This window comes from Girardinichthys multiradiatus, chromosome 3 (assembly GCF_021462225.1).
Source record: "Girardinichthys multiradiatus isolate DD_20200921_A chromosome 3, DD_fGirMul_XY1, whole genome shotgun sequence".
Lineage (NCBI taxonomy): Eukaryota > Metazoa > Chordata > Actinopteri > Cyprinodontiformes > Goodeidae > Girardinichthys > Girardinichthys multiradiatus.
In genome coordinates this window covers 33,509,982-33,537,376 of record NC_061796.1, presented here as the reverse complement: position 1 = coordinate 33,537,376, position 27,395 = coordinate 33,509,982, and the positions used below count along the sequence as shown (strand labels likewise).

Genomic DNA, 27,395 nt, shown 5'->3' with positions numbered 1-27,395 from the left:
GTTAGAAACAGTGGTTGAAAGACTGAGAAACAGTCAATATTAAAATGTTTACTGCCTTCTATTATAAAAAGTGAAATATCTAGCACACATTGTTTCATGCAAATATTCACACCTCTTTGTTTTATGTTACAAGCACATGTATTAAATGGTATTTTATGTGATAAATCAACACAAAGGATTCATATTTTAAGTAGAAGAAAAATTATACATGGTTTTCAACATTTATAGCAAATAAACATCTACAAAATACAGGGTGCATATTTTGTCAGACCCCTTTAATCTGATGCTCCTAAATAAAATCCAATGCAACCAATTGCCTTAAGACGTCACACAATTAGTAAACTGAGTCCTATGTATAATTTAACCTCTGTATAAAAATAACTGTTCTGTAAAGACCTCAAAGATATTTTAGACTACATTAGTAAACAGCATCATGAAGACCAAGGAACACAGTGGACAGGTCACGGATAAACATGTGGAGTTTAAAGTTCATAGCAGGGTTAGATCATTAAACATCCAAAGCTTTGGAAATCTCACAGAACACTGTTCAATCAACCATGTGGAATGGCAAAGAGTAAACTCCAAACCAACATTCCAGTCCACCTAAACTGGCAGGCCAGGGCAAAAAAAGCAATAATCACAGAAGCAGCAAAGGGCCCATGGTGCCTTTGGGGGAGCTGTATAGATCTAAAGCTCAGGAAGGATTATGTGGTTGGGCAATAGCCTCAATATATACACTCAACAGTGTCTTCAGTTAGAGGCTTCTTCAGATCGGCTGCAAGGAGATCCTTCCTACAGGAGATCCTTCCTGCCCACAGCCATCAGCATCAACAACGGCTCTTTGAAGAAACCTGTATGTGCTACAACATTTAATTTCCCTTTGGGATTAATAACATATTTTTGAATTGAAATGAATTAAATATGCTGTGCTTATTTGAATAAAATCTGGTTGTTTAACTAAAGAAAGATTATGCTAAATTATCTCTTTCCCTCCATTAAGGACCACCCTTCAGAATTTTACATTCCAGGTTTATCCATGTTTATTCTCATATATTCCTGTTAATTCCAGTTGAAATAATTTAATTCCTGCTAATTCACATTTATTCCAAATAAATGTATTCTAAAAGTTTTCAACTTTAAGAGTGGAAAGAAGAAAGTCCCTGTTGAAAGGAAGCCATACAAAATTTTGTTTGCATTTTTCTACATGCCATGAAGGGACACACCAAAAATGTGGAAGAAGCCTTCTGGTAAGATGAAATCAAAATTGAACTTTTTGACCTACAAGGAAAACGCTTGGCAGAAAACGCTGCATATCACCCTGAAACACCCTATCCCCACTGCGAGACATATAGAGTCATTCTGTGGGGATGCCCTAAAGACTTGTAGCTGTAATTACAGGTATAGATGGTTCTACAAAGACACGAGGGAAGGTGAATCTATATGCATGCCACACTTTTCAGCCTTTTATTTGTAAAACATGTTTAAACATATGTATCCTCATTCTTCCATTTGGCGATTATGTAATACTTAGTGTTGGTCTGTTACATAAGATCTCATTAAAATACATTAACTTATAAAATGGGATAAAATGTGAAAAATGTTCAAGGAACATGAATATTTTTACTAGGCATTGCATAATTATTCTGAAACATGAAGTCTGAACAGCTCATAAATATAGATATCCTCCAGCTATCCCTCATCTGGGAACAATTATCTGCAACATAAGAAGAGTATGAAATTGGGACTTCCCCACCTAAAGCCCCTGCTATCCTTTTTCATTTTTTGCTTTGACTGAACTGTATGAATAATTTAAATTTCACAGAGAAATACATATGCTTCTGCTTTTGCAGTCTCGAGCTCACATGGCGTAACAGTCAGCGACAATTGGAGAAGCTATCTCACCATAATGTGTATGTGGTAAAGAAAGGGACAAAGAAGGGCTGCTTCTCAGGATAATGTTTCAGGGAGACCAGCACAGCGTAGCAGAACCACACGTACGCGACCAGCTGCAGGCCCATCAGGCCGTAGCCTGCGGGGCTGTCGTAGGCGTAAAGCACCTCACCTGGGTCAAAGAACTGGCACAGGAAAATAAGAAACGTTAAAAACAAGCAAACTTTTACACAGAGAAGAGAAGAGGTGCAGACTGTGTCCTATTTCCTAATGATGAATTGCTCATGGGTTAGCTGACCTGCCCCGGTGACAGCAGCTTGTTGCATTCTGTGCAAGGGTTTGACATTGACACTTCTCAAGAACTAGGACATCGGCATGTGTGCTCACAACTTTGTCTGCGTGTGTGGCATGTATGCTTGTATGTGCAGACAAAAGATTGCATTTCACAATCCAGTGACTGGATATAGCCTCTGGCTGTAGACAGTTACTCTTGCTGCTACATAATGCATAGTGCTGAGAGCTCGGTGTGATGTTCGGGATGCAGTCACCCAACCACAGCCTGGCAGATTTCTAACTGCAGTCACACTATTGGGTTCAACTTTCAAGTCTTCATTTCCGTTCCTCTTCTAACCTAGTTTTGCTTATTTTAGACAGAGTTCCCCAGAGTTTGAAGCTCTTAAATAGCAGGGCCTGTGCAAGAGGGCAGGCGGCTGATAAATCATACCACTTCAGAACCACATATTGGAAGAGACAGCTGCATGCTTCAATATCAAAAATAGCACAGATACTTCTACAGCCTTCTTCTCTTCTGGGGTCATTACTAACCTGAATTCAAAGGCTGTAATCCACCGTCTCTAAATGCAGAAGTGTTACATCTGACAGTGCAGAAGCTTCCTCACTGAGCAAAGATATATGCACCACTTTACACTCCCCAGTGTATTATTCATTCATAAGATCATGTGCTGGTTAAATGTGTTTTCCCCTTCACCCAAGACAGAAAAAGCAAGGTGGTTAATGAAGATTAAAGTTTCCCAGTATGCTGATTAGAAAAATCAAACTTTCCAGGAAGTCTTACAGTACAGATCCCTGATCTGGTATTTACTGTTGAAAGCAAAGATTTATATACAGATCCTTCTCAAAATATTAACATATTGTGATGAAGTTCATTATTTTCCATAATGTCATGATGAAAATTTAACATTCATATATTTTAGATTCATTGCACACTAACTGAAATATTTCAGGTCTTTTATTGTCTTAATACGGATGATTTTGGCATACAGCTCATGAAAACCCAAAATTCCTATTTCACAAAATTAGCATATTTCATCCGACCAATAAAAGAAACGTGTTTTTAATACAAAAAACGTCAACCTTCAAATAATCATGTACAGTTATGCACTCAATACTTGGTCGGGAATCCTTTTGCAGAAATGACTGCTTCAATGCGGCGTGGCATGGAGGCAATCAGCCTGTGGCACTGCTGAGGTCTTATGGAGGCCCAGGATGCTTCGATAGTGGCCTTTAGCTCATCCAGAGTGTTGGGTCTTGAGTCTCTCAACGTTCTCTTCACAATATCCCACAGATTCTCTATGGGGTTCAGGTCAGGAGAGTTGGCAGGCCAATTGAGTACAATGATACCATGGTCAGTAAACCATTTACCAGTGGTTTTGACACTGTGAGCAGGTGCCAGGTCGTGCTGAAAAATGAAATCTTCATCTCCATAAAGCTTTTCAGCAGATGGAAGCATGAAGTGCTCCAAAATCTCCTGATAGCTAGCTGCATTGACCCTGCCCTTGATAAAACACAGTGGACCAACACCAGCAGCTGACACGGCACCCCAGACCATCACTGACTGTGGGTACTTGACACTGGACTTCTGGCATTTTGGCATTTCCTTCTCCCCAGTCTTCCTCCAGACTCTGGCACCTTGATTTCCGAATGACATGCAGAATTTGCTTTCATCCGAAAAAAGTACTTTGGACCACTGAGCAACAGTCCAGTGCTGCTTCTCTGTAGCCCAGGTCAGGCGCTTCTGCCGCTGTTTCTGGTTCAAAAGTGGCTTGACCTGGGGAATGCGGCACCTGTAGCCCATTTCCTGCACACGCCTGTGCACGGTGGCTCTGGATGTTTCTACTCCAGACTCAGTCCACTGCTTCCACAAGTTCCCCAAGGTCTGGAATCGGCCCTTCTCCACAATCTTCCTCAGGGTCCGGTCACCTCTTCTCGTTGTGCAGCGTTTTCTGCCACACTTTTTCCTTCCCACAGACTTCCCACTGAGGTGCCTTGATACAGCACTCTGGGAACAGCCTATTCGTTCAGAAATGTCTTTCTGTGTCTTACCCTCTTGCTTGAGGGTGTCAATAGTGGCCTTCTGGACAGCAGTCAGGTCGGCAGTCTTACCCATGATTGGGGTTTTGAGTGATGAACCAGGCTGGGAGTTTTAAAGGCCTCAGGAATCTTTTGCAGGTCTTTAGAGTTAACTCGTTGATTCAGATGATTAGGTTCATAGCTCGTTTAGAGACCCTTTTAATGATATGCTAATTTTGTGAGATAGGAATTTTGGGTTTTCATGAGCTGTATGCCAAAATCATCCGTATTAAGACAATAAAACACCTGAAATATTTCAGTTAGTGTGCAATGAATCTAAAATATATGAATGTTAAATTTTCATCATGACATTATGGAAAATAATGAACTTTATCACAATATGTTAATATTTTGAGAAGGACCTGTACAGTATATAAAATGGCACATTTTTTCTAACTCTCTGATAAACTGTATTTTGCAGATAGAGTAAACGGTGTCATGAATAAGCATTGTTGTATTCCTTACTGGGGAAGCATGCTAATTCTTTTCAGGATCTAAAATATTGAACCAAAACTAATTTTTATACATTTTTGCAGTCAAGTTGATGTATTTTCATAATTAGTAAAATATCAGTGTAATGAGTTTGTGACAGAAACAGTCATTACAGCCCATGCTCATTTGTGGTGCACATTCTCATATGAATATTTATGAGATTATTGAGAAACAAAAGCTAAATAGAGCTATACCATATGTAGATATGCTTTGCAGAACATTCTGCAGTCAGAAACCTCAGTTTGTGCCTGTATGTATGTCAAAAAGAAGTGTAAGAAACTATGAAGTCAGTTTCAATGATACTTTTTAGAGAAGAGGAACAAGTCAAAGTCTAATATAAATCCCGCTTAATTACTAAACATATCCACATACTAAGCATTTATTCAGTTGATTTATGGAAAACTTAATGCTGGGACTGTGCTCTCTTAGCACTGCGATCTGCTGAATCATTAATACCCACTGACTGATCTAAGCTGTCTATTCTATGTCTGTCTGTTGCAAGCTATGATTTTAAAGCATTTATAATCAAACAACTGGTCATAAAACTATATTTAAAGTTTTATTTTTTTAAACTTTCTTCTCATTAAGCAATAAGAAGCCTCTCATATGTGGGGATTTGCTATTCCTTATTAATTGTTAAGTAAATGCCTAACTAATGGGCAATTAAGCAAGGATTTAAATCCTTTCAACATAGTGAGACTGTGAAGAGGTGCAGATCTAAATGTCAACAAGCTCAATGTCACCACCATAACATGTTTAGCAGGTCAACAAACACCATGATTATCATCTTAATTAAGTCTTTGGACACACTAAGAGCCAATTAACAGCTCAGTCCTTGGCACATCAAGGACTGAGATGTTAATTGGCTCTTTTTTTGTTTTTTGTTATTTTTTGATGAATTCTTAATTGGGTCAAGATCTTGGAATCCTTTCTTTTATTCTGTTGACTGATTTATTGGACATTGTGACATGGACCTGCTCTTAATGGTTCAAAAGGCCAGAGTAACTAACAAGTAATTCTGTGTGACTGCAGTTGCAGTCTCATCTTGCCCTGTATCCTATTGTCTCTAAAAATGTGCTTTATGGATATCTATATGTTGTCTTGTTACATATTGTGTGTATATTGGGATGAATGGTACAAAATTCACAGGACAGGAAAAAGATACTTTTACCATGATGTCCCTATCTGTTTCTTTTTTTCTTTTTCCACACATATTGATCAGCTAATCATCTTGGGCATAAGGCTAGGAGCTTGGTGCCCCCGAGTGCTTAAATAATTATTAGCTTAACCAACAGGTCAACTTCCCTGCTATGTAAGCGACTTTATTCAGCATGCTGAGGTTAGTAAGTCTTCATCAGTGCAAACATGGTGTCTGCATATTGTAGCATGAATTTATTGTCACATCAATTTAGGGTCATTGCTGGGACATTCAAGTGACATTTCCATAACCTGTGTCCCATTCGCACAAACACTCATATGCCATAAAATGTTTTACATGTTCAAAACAATAAAAACAATGCAAACACGTGACAGAGGTATTAGTCAAAATAGACTAATCACATAGACAGATATTAAATTCCTTCTACTATTGGAAAGTTGGAAAAAGTAATATACATCCGTATAAATGCAGACTGTGGAAGAACCACAGTGCTGGTATTATTGGACCTTAATGCAGCATTCGACACTGTTGATCACTCCATTTTATTAGAGCGCCTGGAAAACTGGATCGGCCTTTCTGGTACAGCACTCAACTGGTTTAAATCCTACTTGAAGGACAAGGACTTTTTTGTGTCAGTAGGTAACTTTACATCAGAGACCACAAAAATCACATGTGGCGTTCCCCAAGGGTCCATCTTAGGGCCCCTCCTATTCAATATCTACATGCTCCCCCTAACTCAGATTATAATAAACAACAACGTAAGTTATCATAACTATGCAGACGACACACAGCTATACGTTATGATGTCACCAGATGACTATGAACCCATTCAAGCACTGGGTAAATGCTTAGAAGAAATCATAAATGGATCGTGCCAAAATTTTCTTCAACTGAATCAAAACAAAACTGAAGTAATAATCTTTGGACCAAGGGAAGAGCGTTTAAAAGTTAGCACACAGCTTCAGTTAATACAGCTAGAAACCACCAATCAGGCTCGAAACCTGGGTGTAGTGATGGACTCAGACCTGAACCTTTAGAGGCACATAAAGACAGCAACAAGGTCGGTCTTCTATCACCTAAAGAACATCTCCAGGATTAAAGGACTAATGTCTCAGCAGGACCTTGAAAAACTAATTCATGCGTTCATCTTTAGTAGAATTGATTACTGCAACGGTGTCTTCATAGGTCTGCCTAAAAAGTATATCAGACAGCTGCAGTTGATCCAGAACGCTGCTGCCCACGTCCTCACTAGAACTAAGAAAGTGGAGCACATCACCCCGGTTCTAAAGTCCCTACACTGGCTCCCTGTAGCTCAGAGAATAGAGTTTAAAATACTTCTGTTAGTCTATAAATCACTGAATGGCTTAGCACCAAAATACATTACAGACTTGTTGTCAGTGTATCAACCACCCAGACCTCTCAGGTCTTCTGGCTCAAATCTACTCTGCGTACCCAGAACCAAACATGGAGAAGCAGCTTTTAGCTCTTATGCTCCACTAATTTGCAATAGACTCCCAGAAAACTGTAAAAGCGCTCATTCTATTCTCTTTAGACGTCAGTCATTTTCTACCGCTTATTCCATAGTGGGTCGCGGGGGAGCTGGTGCCTATCTCCAGCAGTCTATGGGCGAGAGGCGGGGTACACCCTGGACAAGTCGCCAGTCCATCACAGGGCAACACACAAACAACCATGCACACACTCATTCATACACCTAAGGGCAATTTAGAGAGACCAATTAACCTAACAGGCATGTCTTTGGACTGTGGGAGGAAGCCGGAGTACCCGGTGAGAACCCACGCATGCACGGGGAGAACATGCAAACTCCATGCAGAAAGACCCCCGGTCGGGAATCGAACCCAGGACCTTCTTGCTGCAAGGCAACAGTGCTACCAACTGCGCCACCGTGCAGCCCTCATTAAGCCCTCTATTCTCTTTATTTTATTTAAATTTTTTTAAATTACCTCTGTTGTTTGATTTTATCATTTGATTTGTTTTTCTGTGTCTGTATCTGTGTTTATTTTCTTTGTGAATGTATTGTAATTGTATGTACAGCGCTTTGAGTGTCTCGTTGCTGAAAAACGCTGTATAAATAAACTTACCTTACCTTACCTTACATTATAAAATGCAAAATATTGACAGCTTTGGTTGAAATGATTGACTTCCTTATTTTCAAACAAAACTCATAATGCAAACAAAGTAAAAAAAAAAATATTTTAGACAATAATATTTTGTAAAGTGACAAAAAAAGAAGAAAAGCAGGAAAGGAAGCAAAACCTAAAAAACAGAAATTGACAACATTTATTAATGTTTGTTTGCAAAAGCCTGAATTTGTTTTTTGTAGCCACCTAGAGACTTCTTCCACTTGTTCTTGTCTTTTGGTAGTTTCAACAAATGCTTTGCATTCAGCATGTTTGCAGGAATCTCTTTTTGTGCTATAACAGATCATCTCTTTTTAAAGGTTTCCGGTTGGATATTGTTTGAGTACATAAACAGTGTTTTAAGGTAATCTGTAACAGTAATAATTTTCTAATTGTGTGATTTTTATTTCATTTTTCTTCATTCATTTCATCTTAATTTTTTTTATTTTTTACCTCTGTTCTTCCGGTATCAGTGACGACAAAGCAGACACACAGCAACATTAAAACCTTATTTTACAGCATAAACATAAACGTTTTCCTCTGAGGCAGTTTGTTTATTGGCCATAAACAAATTGAAGCACTTCATTTCCGAGATCTCGTCCAGAAGTTTTATGCATCAATGGAAGATTACATTTAAAGAATTTGGTTTTAACAAAAACATTTGTTTTGAATTGTTAAGTATTTTCTTCCTGCAGTAATGTTCTTCTCAGCCTTTCCCTTGGCAGTGTTTAATCCTGGCTGTTTTTAGCAAGTCACTGGCTGAAATCAGCATATCTGAATAGCTTGAGATCAGAGACACTTGCCGGACGCATTGTGTGTGGAATTAGACTATATTTAATTTAACTTTAATGAACTTGTTTATTCTGCTCTATAAAGTAGCCTGACATGACCTTTGCTTTCATTTGGAGTTAAATTAATGAAGTGACTTTAATTTAATTAAACTGTGTCTGTGAAACCTAGAAACCGTAAGAACCATGCTTCCCAGGGAGTGCTTTCTGGTGCTTCTCTTGCAGCCTTGAAATTCTGTTTTTGGAGATTAGCATTTCTGATTCACTCTGGCGGCTCTCTTGTTTTTTCCGCAATGGAACAGAAACAATTGCCCCAGTTATGAAGCAACATATTCTATTATTTATACGTTTAATTTTAATTTCAATGCATAAAACTAGAAGTTGTTGTTTTGAATCTTTGTGGTTGTGTCGGTGAAGATAATCTATTCTCACAGTTAAAAGATGATAAAAATTTAGACTAGCAGCAGTGAACTGAATATATTTATACTGGCAGGAGATGAATTAACAAGTATGTGAGTTATTACAGTTTAATTATTGATTTATCTTACTAAGAATAAACATGTAGCCTTGATACATATGTGTGTGTAGAGTGTAATGTGTATACTGTACCTCCGCCTCATAGATGAAGAGGATGACGTAGGTGATTGTGTAGACTGTCATGTAGATGCTCAGTTTAACAGAGCCACTGTGGCTGATCCTCGCCCTGGCACACAGGGACAAACCGGAAGGTCAGAGATCAGACACATGTTTAGAGGAAGATAGAAATCAAACACACTCAGATGCACTGAGATATTCACATGTTAAACAGCCAGATGTAGGTGCACATACACAATAGTATGCTTCTGACTTGTGATGCTGAAGCAGGGAGCTTAACAAGATCTATCTCTGTTTATAAGATGAAAGTAGCTGATAAACAGAGCAGAAAGAGAAATGTTTGTTTCTATGTTTGAAACAGTTAATACTAGTATCTTAGCATTAAATTCAGCATTTTTAAGCATCTCATTATAAAATACCTTTGATGAAAACAGGGTTTCTGCAAGTTTCAGGAGGTTAAATTTAAGACCACTTTAACACCTTGTTAAGACCATAATTTATAACCTATATTGCTTAAAATACTTAAGTAAATTAATACCATAATACCTTACTTAAGCTTTTAAAAAAGTAAAAAATATTAGGTTATTAATTAAATTAAATATAACCTTGTCCAAATGGCTCATGTATGTGAGCCCACTGCTTTTAACACCTAGGTTATCCAACTTAAAAGACAGTCCATGCAGGAAGATAATGTTGACTGAAAGCAGGTTTTAGAAAACTAGTGAAATCCCCTTGTTCCAATAACACTTTTTTAATTCCCTTTTTAGTCTTTTCCATAAAGAAGGAGCTGGTAGTGGATATGTTATCAGGAACCCTTAAACAACAAGCCAATTTCTGGCACAAAATCCTGTTGTTGAATTACTGAAAAATTATACATTTTCAGCAGAAATACTGTGTTTGATCCTTCTCTGAAGTCAGTGCTCAGATCTGGGAATAATATTACACCCAAGTTGAATGCATTCAAGCTGCAAATCACAAAACCAATGGGACTTGCTAATTATTGTGGTGCTAACTATTAGTAGCAACATAAGCTGAAAACATTGTCTTTCCCCATTTTACGTGTACACTAAAGGAACATGTTGTTACATATAGGATGTTAAGAACTATGTGGGCCAGAAATTGTCAGAAGTACTAATAATTTATACTTGCAACTGTCTCCTGGTCTTAGATGCGTATTGAACTCGGGGCTGCAGGGAGCCCAACTTCAAGGGGTTTCTTTTGTACTTCCTACTGGGAATTCAGAAAACCTCACTTCTAGGTAAAAATAGACTTCAGCAAAAATAATAAACAAAACAAATAATTGCCACCACTGCACTTATCAAAAAACAAAAAAAAATTTAATGGAAGAAGCAATCAGTTAAGCATGTGTGCAAATTTAAGATGTCACTAAATGAAGTATAAGACCTAGTATGGGAAATCTTAAGCCTGAAATTATTTAAAGCCTGAAATTTAGATGATTAAATGTAAGATATTTTAGGACCATGCAGGAAACCTGTGGGTCATATAATCAAGTTTTTCTGGTAGAGCCTTGGTTAAAAGGTCACTTTTTTAGCTTGATGTACTTTATTTATGTGATCATTTATTTAAAGCTTAGTGTACTTTAGAAGTAAGTTCAGGGTTTAGTAAGTCTAGAGATCACAGAATCCTCTGAACTCTGGGGAGGGTAAAATACTAGAGACAAAAAGTCTCCTGAAAACCCTGTAAGCCCATGATTTACTTTGTTTGAATCTTCCCAGAGACAGAATAGCAAAGTAAGAAAAATTCTCAAAAGTTGAACAGTGGTCAAAACAAAAAGCCATTTGCCAGTTTGTGCTTCATTTGGAACATAAAAATTAAGGAGAAGAGGAGCTGTCACTACATGTTTTCCCAGCTTGAAAATTGGAATTTGGAAAAATGGATATAGAAAACTGGCAGCACCAGTGACAGCTGAGCCAGAAAGGCAATTTTCCAGTCAGGTGTAAGATGGAAAATGCTGATGTTCCAGTGAGAAAAAGCACTCATAAATAATCAATTGTGCAGTCGAGCTGCAAGTCACAAGAAAATGTCCACTAATCCTCGCCAGAGAAGGAGGTAAAACACCCCAAAACAAACCAACACTGGAAATAATTTGACTGGCCTGAAAACTTTTCAGCTCTGATATTTACAACAAAACTGCCATGCATTCACACTGGGCTCAGCTTCCTAACACATATTTTGATTGACACATGGCATTATCATGTTGTGAGACTAGGGTTGATGGCTGTAACAACGAGGGACAGTGTCTAAAAAAGCCACAAAATGTAACAGGCATGCAGAAAAATGGACAAAACACATGCACACACTGGTGATGTAACAACATCTTGTGCCATGATATATTGTGATATTAAAATGTCACAATTGTTCTTGTTAAAGTGAGCCCTGTGTTGTAAAGCACCATCCACATGCTGCCAACCTGTATTTGTCTAGTAAAGTAAGCAAGCTGTTATTATAAGTCCTGGATAAGAAGCTGTATGTTTTAAGCTTGAAACTTTGGACATATGTTGGTGACTAGTAATGAGCTCGTATGATATTCTAATGGTTTATACCTATGAGGAACATACCACCATAACATTACCATGGTATTTCTAAAAAACTTTTCATATTTGTCTATTTTAATCTTAAAACCTAGACTTGAGCAAAAACATTGGCCATTTAACAAACAAGCTGCTTGTAGCTTGCTGACTGTCATGTTCTGAAATACGAGTAAGAGTGAAGAGTAGAGCTGCTTTAGTTTTCACACCATGACTGCATGTCTTTGTTTTTGCAAAAAACAAGGCGGTCAACAAGGGGCGAGGGGGTGTAATAGCCTTCTTTCAGCCATCTGACCAACAGTGTGCAGCGACAGTTGGAAAAAAGAGAGTGCAGTGTGACAGTGCGATACTCTGCTTTACAAGCACTAAAGAAGCCTTTCCCACTTTTTGTTTATTTGGCTGAATTTTGAAATCTCAGAAGAAAATAAAACAAAAACAAGAATAAGAGTGACAGACAAAATAAAATAGATTTTCAAGCACCACAGGCTAATCATGGCAGCTAACAAACCTCAACTTAGTATCTGCTTCAGAGCCTCCTAATGACACTAAACTAAATTACTTTAGTTTTACAGTTTCCTAATTAAACAGTGAATTATCATATGTAGTTCAAAACCTGAAGTACTTAAAATGATCCCCTTTTAACTAAACAAAGACTCCTTAAAAACTGTTTGAGATTAATGAAGCAATTATTCTAATTAGAAAAGGCAAATGAACAGTATTTTTGTTTTGGCATTAGAACCACCATAGCACCAAGCACATAGGCATTAAAAACAAAAAATTGAAGACTGGTCAAACTTGGACTTGAATATTATCTATTGGTCAATAGGGTTGTAAAAAGATCTTATGGTAGGAGATCTCACAAAAATCCAACTCCAACATATTTCTTATCAAAGTAAAATTTGTACCACAAGGCTTCATCCTGTTGCTGTCATGCGGTTGTGTGGCAAAATAAATGTACACTAGTTTTAAAATCCTCAGATGTGAAGCTGTGAGCTTTAGGCTTGACATCATTCGATGTTACAGATTTCTATTTTGATGTATAAAAGGAAGTAGATCTTGAGTTGTTGCCCTATTGTGTTGATGGAGTTGGAAAGAAAATGTGATTTCCTTTTGCCGAATAGGCCGAAAATTCACGATTAAAGGTACTGACAAAGTTCTCCCCACAATCTTTGTGTGGCAGCATTATGGATACTTTGAAAAAAACAAATGTGTTACACTAAAAGACTGTTTCACAGTTTTGAATAAATCTGGACGGCACTTGATGATGCCAAGTTCAAAATTTGAAATACCAAGACTCCCCAAACCTGAACTCGATAATTCACGCTAAACAGAAATTGTTTAAGATACAATTAGAGTTTTATGAAACTTGCATTCTATTAGAGAAAAAAAAACAAAAACAAATCTGTAATTTAATGCTTTTCTAAGCATTAGCACCACCTTAAAACGAGATGGACATAAATACTACAAATATGGATACGTCAAACCTGGACAGGAATAGTCTGTAGATTTTTTTGAAAACACTGCTTATGTGTATGTTTTATTTGTGTAACCTTTGTTCTAATTATAGAAATTAATAAACTGAGATTTTTAGTTACCCCAAATTAATATATTTATCAATAAGTTTCCCAAACATATTGCTCAAAATTCCGTCTTTACATAAACCCAATACCATGTATTGTCTGATCTCATGAGCTGGATGCAATATTACACCCCTAATGTGTTCACACCCAAGAGTGTAGAAAAAGTACAGTGTTCCCGCTCTCCTACCTGGTGACAGTGAAACCTTTACCCAACAGTATGAGCATCAGAAGGAACACCAAGAAACTGACGGAGAACAGTAATTTCCCTGGAGACGGACACATAGGTGGAGAGAGAGAAGACAGAGGAGGTAATTAGGTTGTAGTTTCTGAATCTGTGACATCAGAGGGGAACAATAAAATCAGGTCAGGGTACACATATTGCAGACACACACACAAAGTCACATAAAGTCATGCACGGTTCTGTCAATGCCCATCCAACTTTCTACAAGGCATCTTCAAGCACACATGCATCCATCATCATCCACTCATCCGATCTGCTCGGACAGTAAGTGATCTACCACAGCAGATTCTGAGTCAGTCATTCAGCCAGTGACTGATCCAGGGGGAGAAACTCACCGAGTATCTTCAGGCTGCCGTTGCCAACTCCATCCCTGGCATACAGGCCCCAGTAGACACAATGGAACATTAGGCTGAGCACTGCCAAGTAGAAAAAGATGGAGGGTGGAAAGAGAAATGGGGAATATAAGAGGAGAGAGAAGGAGAAAAGGAGAGATAGGTTAGCAGGTGGTGAAGACAAGGAGAGGAAGGCAAAGGGGATGTGGGATTAACGCAGAGAGAAGGGAATGGAAATGGAGCAACAGAAAGAAGAAAGAAGTGGAGAGAGTTAGGAGGAGGAGAAGGTGAGGTGAATTCAAGAGAGGCAGAAAGGATTTGAAGAGGGGACAAAACAGCGAGAAAGATGAGAGTGATAGGGAGTTGACAGAAAGTGAAGAGAACAGGATGAAGAGAGCATTGGGGGTGTTCATCAGTAACAACATGCTTCAGTAAACACTGTAGTCCTGCACATCTGCTTGCAATAGTTCCCATTCGGAAGCTAATCAGTGTGATAATATCTGTGCTCTTCAAGTGCGGATTAAGTTATGAGATGTTGCAACAGTGAATGTGGCTCATTGTTTTCCCAGGAGCATGTGTGTGTGTTTTGATGATGTAGGTGTGTGTTGATTTGGGACAGAAGCTCTTACCCTCCACACCTGCGGCCGTCATAAACATTTTGTAGGTTGTGTGAAGAAGCTGTCTTCCCTTCAGATTGTCTGGAGGGAGAGAAAGAAAAACAGCAATAAGGTGATAGAGGTGTGAGTACGTGTGTGCGCATTGGGGCGACAGATAAAAAGGATGGAGATATGCTAACAGATGGCAAAGGAGAGCAAGGGAGGTGCAGAGAGAGGGAGAAAACAGGAGAATGCAGAAGAACAAGGGAACGGGCCAGATAAATAGAGAGAGCAGTGATTAGTATGCATCCATCTTGTGATGCCCATCTCCAGACGAGGCCTGATAGAACTCATCTCGGTTTCTGCTACCTAATCTATGAGGAAATATTCTTAATGCATATTTAAGCAGCCTATTTTACTACCAAAACAATGAGGTGGCTGGCGGTGAAATGTATCAGGGGAGGGAGGGTTGTAAACAACAGCTCATAGCTGCTCTGTACAACTAGACTTGATCTGCCAAGTCCTGGTTATAAATATGTCCTTTAAAGAAGTAACCTAAACAAAAAAGCCTATAACCTTTAAAACATACCGCCAAAAGTAATTTATTACATTTGCATAACCGTGCACAATCAATGGCACTCCTGTATGTAAAGCTGTTGAAAAAGGCTTAAAATACTTTTTTTTTTTTATGAAGTACTAAAGCTATCAGCACCCTGTTTGTTAATGTTTTGTACAACCCCTATTTGCCAACAGAACAGCACTTGGTCATCTATAACATTTCACAATGTTGGAACATACACAGATGGAGATCTTCGACCATTCCTCTTTGCAAAATCTTTCTAGATCAGTAGTTTCCAAACCTTTCAGTTTCTGACCTAAAAAATAAAAGTTGAAGAGGAAAGTTGCCCTGACTATCGACTGAGGACACAAGCATTTATACTCTGTCATTTAAGAAGGGATACAACGATGCTGCAAACAGCATCAACAGCCATTTAGCTAATTGTAAGTACTGATCCTTATTTCTCTTCCAACATTTCTAACATAAATATGTTTAACCAATATCAAACATGTTCAATAGGTAAGGATTAAGCTTCTTCAACCATGTTTAAAATGTCCAATGGGTAGAGACTAAAGTCTTTTCAACATACTGAAAATGTGCAATAGCTTTTTAGGCAGAAGCCTTTCATGTCACAATCTGTTTGTATTACTCTGTGTGATCTTCCTGTCTTCTGCTGATGGGCGTGGTGTGCAGACTGCTTCTGGACACCTGTATCCAAGCTCTGGCTGGAGCGTTTTTAAGGAGCTGCAGGACAAGCACTCTTCGCCTGATGCTCCACGTTGAGTGGTAACTCAAGCCTCCGAGATACCAAGCTCCCTAGTTTTTTGGCTGAATCTTTGTAATTCCTGTGCTAACGTTGAATTAACCAAGCTCGTGTTTTTGCTTCTCTTTCAATTATGTTTAATATGTCAAATAGCTTTTCAGACATAAGTCTGTCAATCACACTTAAAATGCGCAATAGGAATGTGCCTATTTATATATATATGTGTTTAATATAGTGATTTTACCAGGCTTCAACAACTCTGTCATTCTATTTGTCAGTTGTGTTTCCCCTTTCATTATATTGACTGACTTGATGTGTGTTTTTGTACTTTTAAGTAGACTATTACTGTATGTCTGGTGCCTTATGTATATAAACTGTGTTAACATCAAGGGGCCAAAGTATAAACAGATGGAAATTAACTTAGGGCTACAATCTGGCATATTTCCAAAGACTATGTATTTGTTCATTAAATCTAATTTTGTTGTGATGTTAAATTTGGAAAATCTAAAGAGCCACCACTTGGTGATTTGAGTCCCAAAATGTAGACCTATCCCAAAATCTTGGGAATCACTGGTCCAGATCATCCAGAGTCTTGGGCCCTCCCTCAAGCTCTACTGTCTTCAACTCAACCCACATTTTCACTCAACCCAAGTTTTCCATAATATTTAGGTTTGGGGACTAAGATAACCATAGAAGAAGGTCATTTTGGCCTCTGATGAACAGTTTCTGTGTGAATTATTTTTCCTTATTCTCTGAATAATTATTCTGCTAAAACACCCAATAAGGACCCATTTTTGGTTTACTGGCAGATATCATCATTTTCTTATTTGCACAGTTCCAGTTAAAGTCATAATTCAGCAAATTCCACACAGCAGAAGCTTGTTTCTCAAACAACCAGTGACTATGGGGATGGGCACCTATTACGCCATTTCCTTGAGTGGCAATCAACACACACCTTGACTTATTCAAATGGCATGTTTTCTTGTTTTTCCCATTTTGAAGACTGCCTTGAAAAAAGTTACCCTTTGTGACCCACTGTGATATTTATAGGTTCCTAGATACTAGTCAGCTTAAAAAGGTTATATATGAATTACAAAACTGTGCTATTTATTCCACAAGTAATTTTGTTAAAAAGTATTATTTATTAAGGCAGAATCCCCCTGGCACCACTAAATAGATAGTACTGAAATTAAAGCCTTTTAAGCCTTCCAAAGTATAACAATTATTTTCTCAAAATTTAAAGAAACAAATCTATGAAGCAATAAATGGTCAACATGGTGACAAGCTAAGGGGTTTTAAGGGTTCATTAAATTAAAAAAAAGAGGTTAATCAACTTGTTGACTTTATGACATTTGCTAATTTTCTCGTTGTTACTGAAAACCTCAATAAAACAAATTATGTCAAACTAATTAAGAGTTTCCCTGCTTTTTGACATGCGTAAATGCTTTACGCAATGATGTTTCTAGTTAGTGTCTGAAAAGAGAATTTAAATGTAATTTAGGTCTGATTTAGGTAATTCACCCTAGTAGATCAGACACAGTAAGATATACTGACCACACAGGTCAACCTTCAATGAAAATAGACCGGAACTGTGCATTTTTTATTTAAATACAGGCCTCTTTTTGCTCATGTTCCCAGTCACTTTAGGGTTTTTAAACCTTAATTTGTAGACGAAAATTTCACTTCAGTAGGCTTAAGGCCATTGCTGGCTTGAATACTTAACTGGCCATCTTTACATGCAAAACAAGCTCTACTCCCACCATATTGTCACTTTCGTTTGTTAGAGGCATGTGCTCTATCGTGACAAATGCTCAGTAATGGCAGAAAATTCTGCCAAGCTTCACCTTGACTTTTCTGAAAGAACACGGGAACCTACTCCTCTCCCATCAAGAAAACATGCAGGTTTTATAATAGAGCCGAGGCAAAGTCCCTTTAATGATTACAGAGAGCTTTGAGAGTCAAGGTACATTGGCTTACTGGGGGGAGAGAATGATTATATTAAGTAAAGACTGTAGTACTTACATGCAAAGTAGCAGGAGAGGAGGAACACTAATGTGAAGATGACCAGGAACGTGATGTCAGTCTCCAAGATTCCTGTCAACAAACGTTTAAGGAGTTAGCAGAAGATTAAAAGACGATTGTGATCAGAACAATATATAAGCAATACTATAAGTAATAAGGGAGACATAGGCAGAGGAGAGAAGTAAAAGAGTTAGAGTGATTAAAAAAATGTCAACAAATAAAAAAGTTGGGCTAACAAAAGAGAGAAAAAAGACAAAGAAGAGTAAATCAATGAGCATATTGGGTGAGTTTAAAAAAACAGACAGTTACAGTAAAAGCAGAGTGTGAAAGGACAGAGGCATTGGGGATGTAGGAATAATTCATTTAGAAGATACATGGGCATCTTCTTTTCATCCCTCCCTCTCAGTTCATCCATCATCATTAACTCATTCAGCCGTCCCCTCATTATTGCAATTTGTTCAGAGCAGTGTGTTTTATTGGCCGTGGTAAGTAGTGTTAGCTTGTGCTATTGGCGATTCGTTCCATAATCCCTCTCGTTCTGTGTAATCATTCTTACCAAACTCATCTGCAGAGAAATGCTGTGTCCAGAAAGACTGGCCATTGGTCAGCTTCATCTCGTACTCCAGCTGCAAGCCATCGCCCTGAGGCAAAGGAGCAAAAGGGGGGAAGTTTTATTAAAAATATGTATTCTCTGGCACTGTTACATGCCTTATGTATGATTTTTGTACAAAAGATGATTAATGCTTTATGCTTTAGTGGACAATTCTGCAGGTTGTGCTGGCAACACCAAGTAATGACTTAGATTTATATTTTAACAGTCTCAGGGCACTTAGCTCTGTCGCTATAAGACAAAAATCAACATTTATTAGAAATATTGAAAGAAAAAAAGCAGTGCTTTGCTGTTAAACTCTAAGAACTTCAGTGTGCTGAATTAAAACGGCTAAACACCTTGAAAAAATGGACTTCACTTAAAAATGTGTTTAATCAATATAATTAAATGCACAGACATCACTTTATTATTCTTTTACGCACTGATGAGTTGTTACAAACAATCTAATGACAGCTATGATAGACAGCATGGTTTGTTTTTATTAAGCTCAATCAATCTGGAATGTGTAGTATTTTCAAGACTAGATCATTACATTTGGCTATTTTGGTTATGGCAGTTAATGAGATGGCACAATACAGTATGTTACTTTAAAACACTAGAATGGCATTAGCCAGCCTCCATTGTGAAAGCATGCCACAGTTTTAAAAGTATCAAAATCACAGTACAAATAAGGATTTCCTCTTTGCGACTTCTTTGCGACTTTATGAATCATGATAACAAGCTGCATGACTAGTTCATGAAGAAATGCCTGAGACAAAAAGCTACAGATACATTAGTCCATGGACACAATTTACAGATGTTGATGCACTTTTTATTCAAGTTGGTGGCTGAAAAAAGGGAGAGAAGAGTGAGTGAAAGGTGACTTGAAGATGGGCAAAAGAGACAATTATGGGACACCAGTTTTAGCAGCAGTCACAATATGATTTTCTAGAAACCTTCTGACACTAATTGGAATTTGTTGTAGGCCATCTTTGGTTGGGAGAGTGTTAAATAGGCAGTTCTAACAGATTGTGTTCATCTGTTAGAAAATTACAGCTTATTATAAAACAACCAGTTGACTATTGTTGTCATTTTAGCTGATAATGATTTTTAAGATAGTAGGACTTTAAACACCTATTTTATATATATATATATATATATATATATATATATATATATATATATATATATATATATATTTATATATATATATATATATATATATATATATATATATATATATTTATATCTCGCTCTCCCTCTATCTATGTGTGTCTCTGCTTAAGCATCAAAAATACTATGAATATCATAAATAATATATCACCACAGCTATAAATACCTAGAATCTAGAAATTACTTTAGTAAGTCATTTTACAGCTAAATGTAAAATATTCTAGTAATACTACTAAGAGGACTTTTGTTTTTTTATAACAAATTGGATCATGAAAAATATGTCTTTATTTTAAAAAGGCATGTACAATTTTTACAAATGTTTCAGTTGTATTTGTTGTTCAAATTAGTTATATTCATTTCCATGACTGAAATTGAGAAGAATTAAAAACAAGAAAAAAAAACAACTGTAAATTACAAAAGCAATAATAGCAAAGTGCACAGCTCTATTGTGTGTTCATGAAGTTTTATTTGATGATCTATCCAGTAAGAAGGTGTAAGACTGGATAAATATTCTCTAAAAACGGTACAATTGTTTTATTTATTTAAAACTGTTCACTAAATTAGAATATTATTGAAAAGTTCACTTAGTGAATTGAGTTACTGAAATAAATAAATAAATTCATGTCACGGGAATTTCCCACTGTTGCCCATACCAGATTGCTATGTGAGGAAATAAATAAATAAATGTTTTTCTTCCAAATTTAGTGGATGCTGATCTCCGTTTCAGCACATTGCTGTAGCTTACTTCGAGACGGGGATATGACAAAAAAATCCCTAGCCACCGCACTTTAAAAGAAAAGGTTTCTTCCAACATTTCCTGCTACATGAAGGCAAAAAACATCCATATCTCCCTTAAGGAGGATAAAACTGTCGATTTATCTGCTCAGTTATGTAGTCAGTGAGTCTCATAGCACGACTGGAAACATCCTGAGATCTCCAAGGAGGAGAAAGAAGTTAGTACACAAAGAACAAAGGGGAATGTAGACAGTTACCAATGTGAACATGACCCAGATGAGAAGAAATGGATCAGAACTGCTTCCTGTAAGTAAACTTTTCTTCTTTTTAACCTTTTGTATTGTGAATTATTTTTAACGTTGTTATATTTGGGTGTGACTATCACCAGTTTTCTCTGCTGAAATGTTTTAAGAGAAAACCGAAAAACCAATTTTGAAAATATGCAAAAAAAGAGATAAATATCGAGGGGAAAATAACTCATTTATCCAAGTAAAATGCTGGTGGAATAGTTATTTTTGACAGTAACACAAAGAAAAAACATCAAACTGAATTAAACCTGGGAGGTGAAAGAGAAAAAAAGAGTGATGGGGAGCAAAGAACAAGAGAAAGGGCACAGAGACGGGATGACAATCAGAGCAAAGAGAGCTCATTTCACACACGCGAGTTCAAAGCTGATGGAATTCGGGCTTGTTGCAATGGAGCAAAGGAACAGAGGGAGGGAGGGGAAGAAAAAGAAGGACTTTGATTTTATTTGGCAGACTGAGACTGCATTTCACTCCCTCTATCAAAAAGGGCAAGAAGCATGGAGCGCGCACTGCCACAAAATCAATACAGACATAAAGACCAAGGAGACAGAGATAAAGAAAGTGATAGATGTGGAGAAAGTTGTAAAAAAAGTGGAAAGAGAGGGCGAGTAAATGCAAAGAGAAGATGGAAGTATGGGAGATGGAATGATGTGGAAAGAGGTGGCATTTCTCAGCGGGAGCACTCTCTGTGGGACGGGCAGAGTCACAGGATGTGTTTGAAGGTGGTTGATGGTTGGCTGTACTGATATCAGCTGCTGAAGGTTTCTCACATAGAAATCTGCAGGGCTTTACCTCCTGGGTCGCATGATAAGTACACTTAAATGAGTTTTGAAAAGCTTTTGATAGTGTTGGCTTTGGAGGATTACAGCTCTGTGCAGCTAAGTTTGTACAGCAGAGAACAGCCGACATCTAAACAGAGCATGGCTATGCCAACGTATTATTCCCATATGAAACAAGTAAAACATTACAGTCTAAAACTAGAAAAAAGTAGACTGTTCTGTTAATCCAAGCTCTTAATTTGTTTATAAGGATTTTTTTTTTATATTATATTTCATCTCCAACTGTAATTTGCAATATGTTGCAGTTTTGTCAAACACAAAATGTTTACCAAGACATATATATATATATATATATATATATATATAATATATATATATATATATATATATATATATATATATATATATATATATATATATATAGGTTAGCGGTCTTGTTTTGATTTGAAAAAAAAAAAATCAAAGTAAACCTTTACAAGGTAAACTAGAACGCAATCTAATATCTGACATCATTTTCCTCAGAGATAAATCACATGTTCTAATCTTACAGTACAACTCCAAACTAAAGCAACTTTTGATATGGTATAAAGACATAGAAAATATATTTATCTTGCTGCAACCTAAAAACATTCAGCACTATTTAATTGGATCATCTAGCAGGAATTCTTATAAACAGTACAAATGTTTTCCACAGGATTTGAGCACCTGGCTGCAGGAAACTGCTCCTTCCCCTGCCCTGAAAGGATTAGATGAGGTCAGAAACTGGTGCAGGTGATAAAGCCTGCCTCGCTGTTGTTGGCACTCTCAATCTTCCTGGAACTGTTTGGGGTTAGGGCTTTGTAAAAGCCCCTGGAGGGCTTTAACAACAAGTTAAGTTAAACAGAGGAAAAACCTCGGTGAAAAATAGAGCTGTGCAAGACAACCATGGCAAGTTACCTGCTGTAGAGATTCTATCACCTATTTAAAGGAAAATTAGGGACTAGGCTTGGGCTGGTTTTCAATATCCAAGTACCCCAAGGTTATAAAACGTCACTGTTTCAAAGCTGCTAAAACGTTTTATGATTTTCTTCCAACATCCAAAATCCTTTCAATAAGATGACAGAGAATAGCGGAGCGCAACCGTACCCTCTCTCTGCCAGGTGTTGCTGTATACTGTCGGCTGGAAGGAAAAAAATGTACTTCTTTTTTCCCTTACAAAGAAGGAAGATAATTGTTATTAATTAGATTAATTTCTCTCAGTCACTATAAACAGTCATGGCATACAGACTAAAGAAGCGCTTTCCATTACACTTCCTACCTTCTGAAGGGGTGCTAAATTCCGGTTAAAATATGACAAACCATTAAAATACCTGCAGGTTTATCTTCTATCTTCTTTTGCCACATGAATATTTAATTGTAACAATATTTCCTATTTATTCAGAATCCAGAATTTAAGCACCGTTTTCTGTGCTCACAGTGAGCATCGCAGACTACAAATCATGACGTCTCTTCATTTCCTGAATGGTTAAATAAATCTCGTAGAAGGCTTGTAACAGTGTCAACTACTCCTGTTATTTCTTATTTATTACGATCCTGAACACAGCGTTTCAAGTCCAAACTGGATCCCCATCTGGTACAGAGGAACGATGCTCTCCTGTATGACAGTGTTGGAAGTCTTTGTGTGACATATAGCCTACAATTGTGTTGCAGCAGCTGTGGCGGCTTTTTATGACAATCTCTATCTATCTATAAAAACGAGTGAATTAGCCAAGTTGACAGCTGTGAAATTATGGACATATTTTTTTCCTAAATTTGAACAAATTAACAGCTGCTCTGGTTTCAGCTCATTTTCAGTTCCCTACAATGGTTTAGATCAGCTGATGCCGACAGCAGCATTTCAAAAGTTTTTCCTGGATTTCAGTTTGAAAGTCCAGAAAATCAAATATTGTGCAAATAGCTGAGCTGCACTGGAATTTGGATATTTCGAAATAAAAATTATCTAATTTATTTATTGTGCAAACAATGTAATTCATCAAAACACTTTTACAAAAAGGGGTCCTTTTTAAACTTTGAGTAAACTTCAGTAAAAAGGACTTGCAAGTTTAAAGGAAATATATCTGTAATTGGTGCTTTCCTGGGTTTTATTTCTATTACGGTTGTTTACTTTCCCTGATGAATTAATCATTACAGCCTGAAAGAAGTTTGGAACATTAATTTATTTTATAAATCTACTGTTTAATGGTTGTTTTTAACTAAACAAACAACAAAAAAATGAAACATTTTGTTTTGTGTATTACAATTAAACCCAAGACTTTTACCTATCATAAAAAAAACAGCAATTCTGCTTACATTACAAAAACACAAGGCACATATAAACAGAATGTATTACTTTTACCATGTTTAAAACCCTATTACAGTTTATTCCATGTATTTGCATTTTTATTGAGATTTTTTAAAATAAAATAGAAATACTGGAAAAATATTTGCATGATACATTTGCAGTTATAGGGTTAGTAATTTGTGTCCTTAACATCTCCTACTATATGTATTCAAGTGGAAAGCACTGGAAATAATTAGAGGAGATCAGCCTCACATTTTACAGTTTCATGCAAGCAAGGACACTGAGGGCAAATCGACCTCTTCTGCTCTTCACACCCTTGTAGGGTTGCCTGATATGGATTAAAACCCACTACCCTGAGAAAGAAAGCACATGAAAGTAAAGCTAGATAACAATGAAATAAAAATTAAAAGGGGAAAAAATTTGAATGTGTCAAAGAAAATGCATCAGATGGGTAAAAGGTAAAGAAATGTGACAAGTAAGAAAGGGAGTTGTGAAGGAAAAGCACAATTAGGCCTTGCTGATGGGGAGGAAAAAAAGAGATGCAGAGGTAAACACACATAAAATGCTGCGGAGTGTGTCACATCTTAGTGTCGGAGAGTTGAAAGAGAGCGGGACCATTGCCAAAGATTGTGAGCGACAGCAGGAGAGAAGATGAAGACGTGAGGGCCGAACGGAAGCGAGAAGGCAAACGGAGTGAGACGAGGGGTGGAAATTGGCCACGGGACGCATATGTCTATGGGGGCTGAGATTAGCTTTTATACTGAAATCCAGCAGAATTAGGCAGTGTGTCTTGCAGCATACGCTGGCGTGACACTAAACCGCACTGTGCAGGCAGCATCTATTCTAATCATTCACCTTCTCTGCCAGCATGTTCAAAAGCAACCTTCCAAAAAAATTATTCAAGGGCATGAGTCCTCACATTCTATTACACAAGCAATTTGGTGCATGACCCCAGTGTAACAATAAGTCAGAATCCAGCAAACTGTGATATGGGCAGAATGTCACTTTTTTACATAAAACCACAAAAACACAAACAGAACAGCAAAAAAACACAAACTTACTGTCTTTCACTGAAGGCTTTCTCTACTATCATCTAAGGTCGTTATTTCTATAAAAACTATGAAAAACCCAGGTACAGATGTACATCAACAAAACACTTTACTACTTTGTTTCCTTTTTCTCTGCACAACATTAATTCCAATTAAAAACAAAACACAGTTCTTAAAGAGGCTAATCAATAGTCTACAGAGTAGGCATCGGAGGGTCTGCTCAGCAGTTTAGCCGTGGTTGAACATTAAGATTCTCTGTACTCTGCCACAGGAAGCAATGTGCTTTACAGGAGAGTAAAGCTACACACATAAGGATCTTGATGTAACATCAGTTGTAATATATTCAGAGACGAAAAGCTTGCTATAATATTGTGCAAAAGTCTTGGGCCATTCCTTGTTTTTATATTTTGCTTCTAGGGAACACTATAGAATTTCTTGCAAAAAGGAGTTTTGAGCAACATATCTTCAGGATTTCTGAAAGATGTTTTTTCACAAATTTGTAGTGAAGAAACTGACCGTTTTAAGATAAAGGTGTTTGTTTGTTAAGCCCCTTTACGCTCAGGCCTTAAAAACCTGTTACAAAAACCTATGTGTTCCCATTTTTCCAGTTGAATCTAGGAAAACGTCTAGACAAACACCAGAGTTAAGGAGGGCGACCTGGAGGTCGTCCCGTGCAGGCAAAGAGTTTAAGCGGGAGATCCGGAAGTTGTCCCATGTGGGTATTAAATCTAGGTAGGAGACCCAGACGTTGTCCTGTGAAGCAATAGAGTTCAGGAGCCCGGCAGTGGTTTAGAGACCTTAGTGGTTGGCGACGGGGGCGAAGATGAGGACCAGGAGGTCTGCAGGAGCAAAGACAAAGCCCTTATGGTCTGCCGGGGTGTATAGACCCTGCCAGCGAATGATGGCAGGGAAGAAGAGGACCCGGAGGCTGTCTAGGAAGTAGAGACCTTGGCGGCTGGTAACGGTGTCAAAGACGAGTACCTGGAGGCCATCATTGGCGTAGAGACCTTGAATGCCAGTGCCGGAGACAGGAATCTGGAGGATGGCAGTGGCGTAGAGACCTTGAATGCCAGCGCCAAAGACAGAAATCTGGAGGCTGGCAGTGGCTTAGAGACCTTGAATGCCGGCGCCAAAGACAGGAATCTGGAGGCTGGCAGTGGCGTAGAGACCTTGAATGCCAGCGCCAAAGACAGGAATCTGGAGCCTGGCAGTGGCGTAGAGACCTTGAATGCCGGCGCCAAAGATGGGAATCTCGAGGCCAGCTGAGGCGAAGACTTGGTGGTTGGCTGCAGAGATGCAGGACCTTTGGAGGCACACCAGGCAGCTGGGAGCACCCACGACGAACCCCATCTAGAGGAGACTTGGATCCTGACCAGAGCTTGAGAGACTTGATCTCTGGGCAGAGCTTAGGTGACTTGATCCCACAAAGGAGCTCTAGAGTCAGGAAACCACGAAGGAGCTCAGGAAGTGGGAACCACACATAGAAACCTTAAGGGCTTAGAACCATGGTGGGACCATGAAGGCTTGGAACCATGGTGGGACCTTAAAGGTTTGGAACCACGGTGGAACCCAGAAGACTACCTAGGAGGGCAGCGTGGAAGCCTGAAGAACCCTCAACGAGGCTCTGAAGGATGTAGTCCAGGCCTGGAGAATCTTTGACGAGACTCTGGAGATGTGGACAAGTCCACAAGGACACCCTTGTCACAGAACTCAGGAACATGGACAGGACGCATAACCACATGGGCACCTACATTCCAGAACCCTGGAACAGGCACATGAGGAAGTCCGTTCTCGATCCTCTCTGAGAACTTGATGTACCCTCCTAAGACTGGATGGCCTGTCGCCAGGCCGTCACCTCGTCGCAGACTGGCTGGACACGTGATGACTTGAGCCGAAGCGTCGGGCTGACCCTCAGTGGCATGAGCTGAGGACAAAAGAGCAGGGTCATCAGCAGTGCACTGGAGACATGGTACGGGCTCCTCAGCAGCGCTCTAGAAGCATGGTGCCGGCTTCGGTATTCGGAGGTGATGAGGAGGAATAGAGACGTCGGCCAGACCCCCCGGAAAAAGAGCAGATGTTGTTCCACAGTGGTGGCATCTGTGGTGTGTAGCGAGGGGAGCAGACATAGATACCGCTGCTGTGGGATGTTGAAGGGGTGCAATGAGAAGCTGTGGCATGGATGACAAAGCAGCAGTACATAAAGGCATGGGCACCACCGTTGCATCACGCTGGAGTGAAGGAGACGAGCGGTGCTAAAGCAGGCCTGTTCCCGGACGAGGAATCATCAACCTGGAGTTGGCAACTGCGGCCCTGGCAGGCTTGCAAAGCAGACTCCTTCTCTACTATACGGGAAAGGAATTCAAAAAGCTACA

At 38.4% G+C, this 27,395-nt stretch overlaps 1 protein-coding gene across 1 annotated transcript in view; it reads right to left on the bottom strand.

The window, feature by feature from the left end:
• Positions 1-27,395, bottom strand: part of tmem145 (transmembrane protein 145) — a 70,956-nt gene that overhangs the window by 6,946 nt on the left and 36,615 nt on the right. Inside the window, exons 6-12 of the mRNA XM_047360975.1 lie at positions 18,630-18,714; positions 18,074-18,145; positions 14,763-14,831; positions 14,137-14,217; positions 13,748-13,826; positions 9,447-9,540; positions 1,903-2,075 (exon numbers count right to left, since the gene is read on the bottom strand). Of these exons, the coding sequence (XP_047216931.1) occupies positions 1,903-2,075; positions 9,447-9,540; positions 13,748-13,826; positions 14,137-14,217; positions 14,763-14,831; positions 18,074-18,145; positions 18,630-18,714 (653 nt within the window). The remainder of the gene's footprint in view (positions 1-1,902; positions 2,076-9,446; positions 9,541-13,747; positions 13,827-14,136; positions 14,218-14,762; positions 14,832-18,073; positions 18,146-18,629; positions 18,715-27,395) is intronic.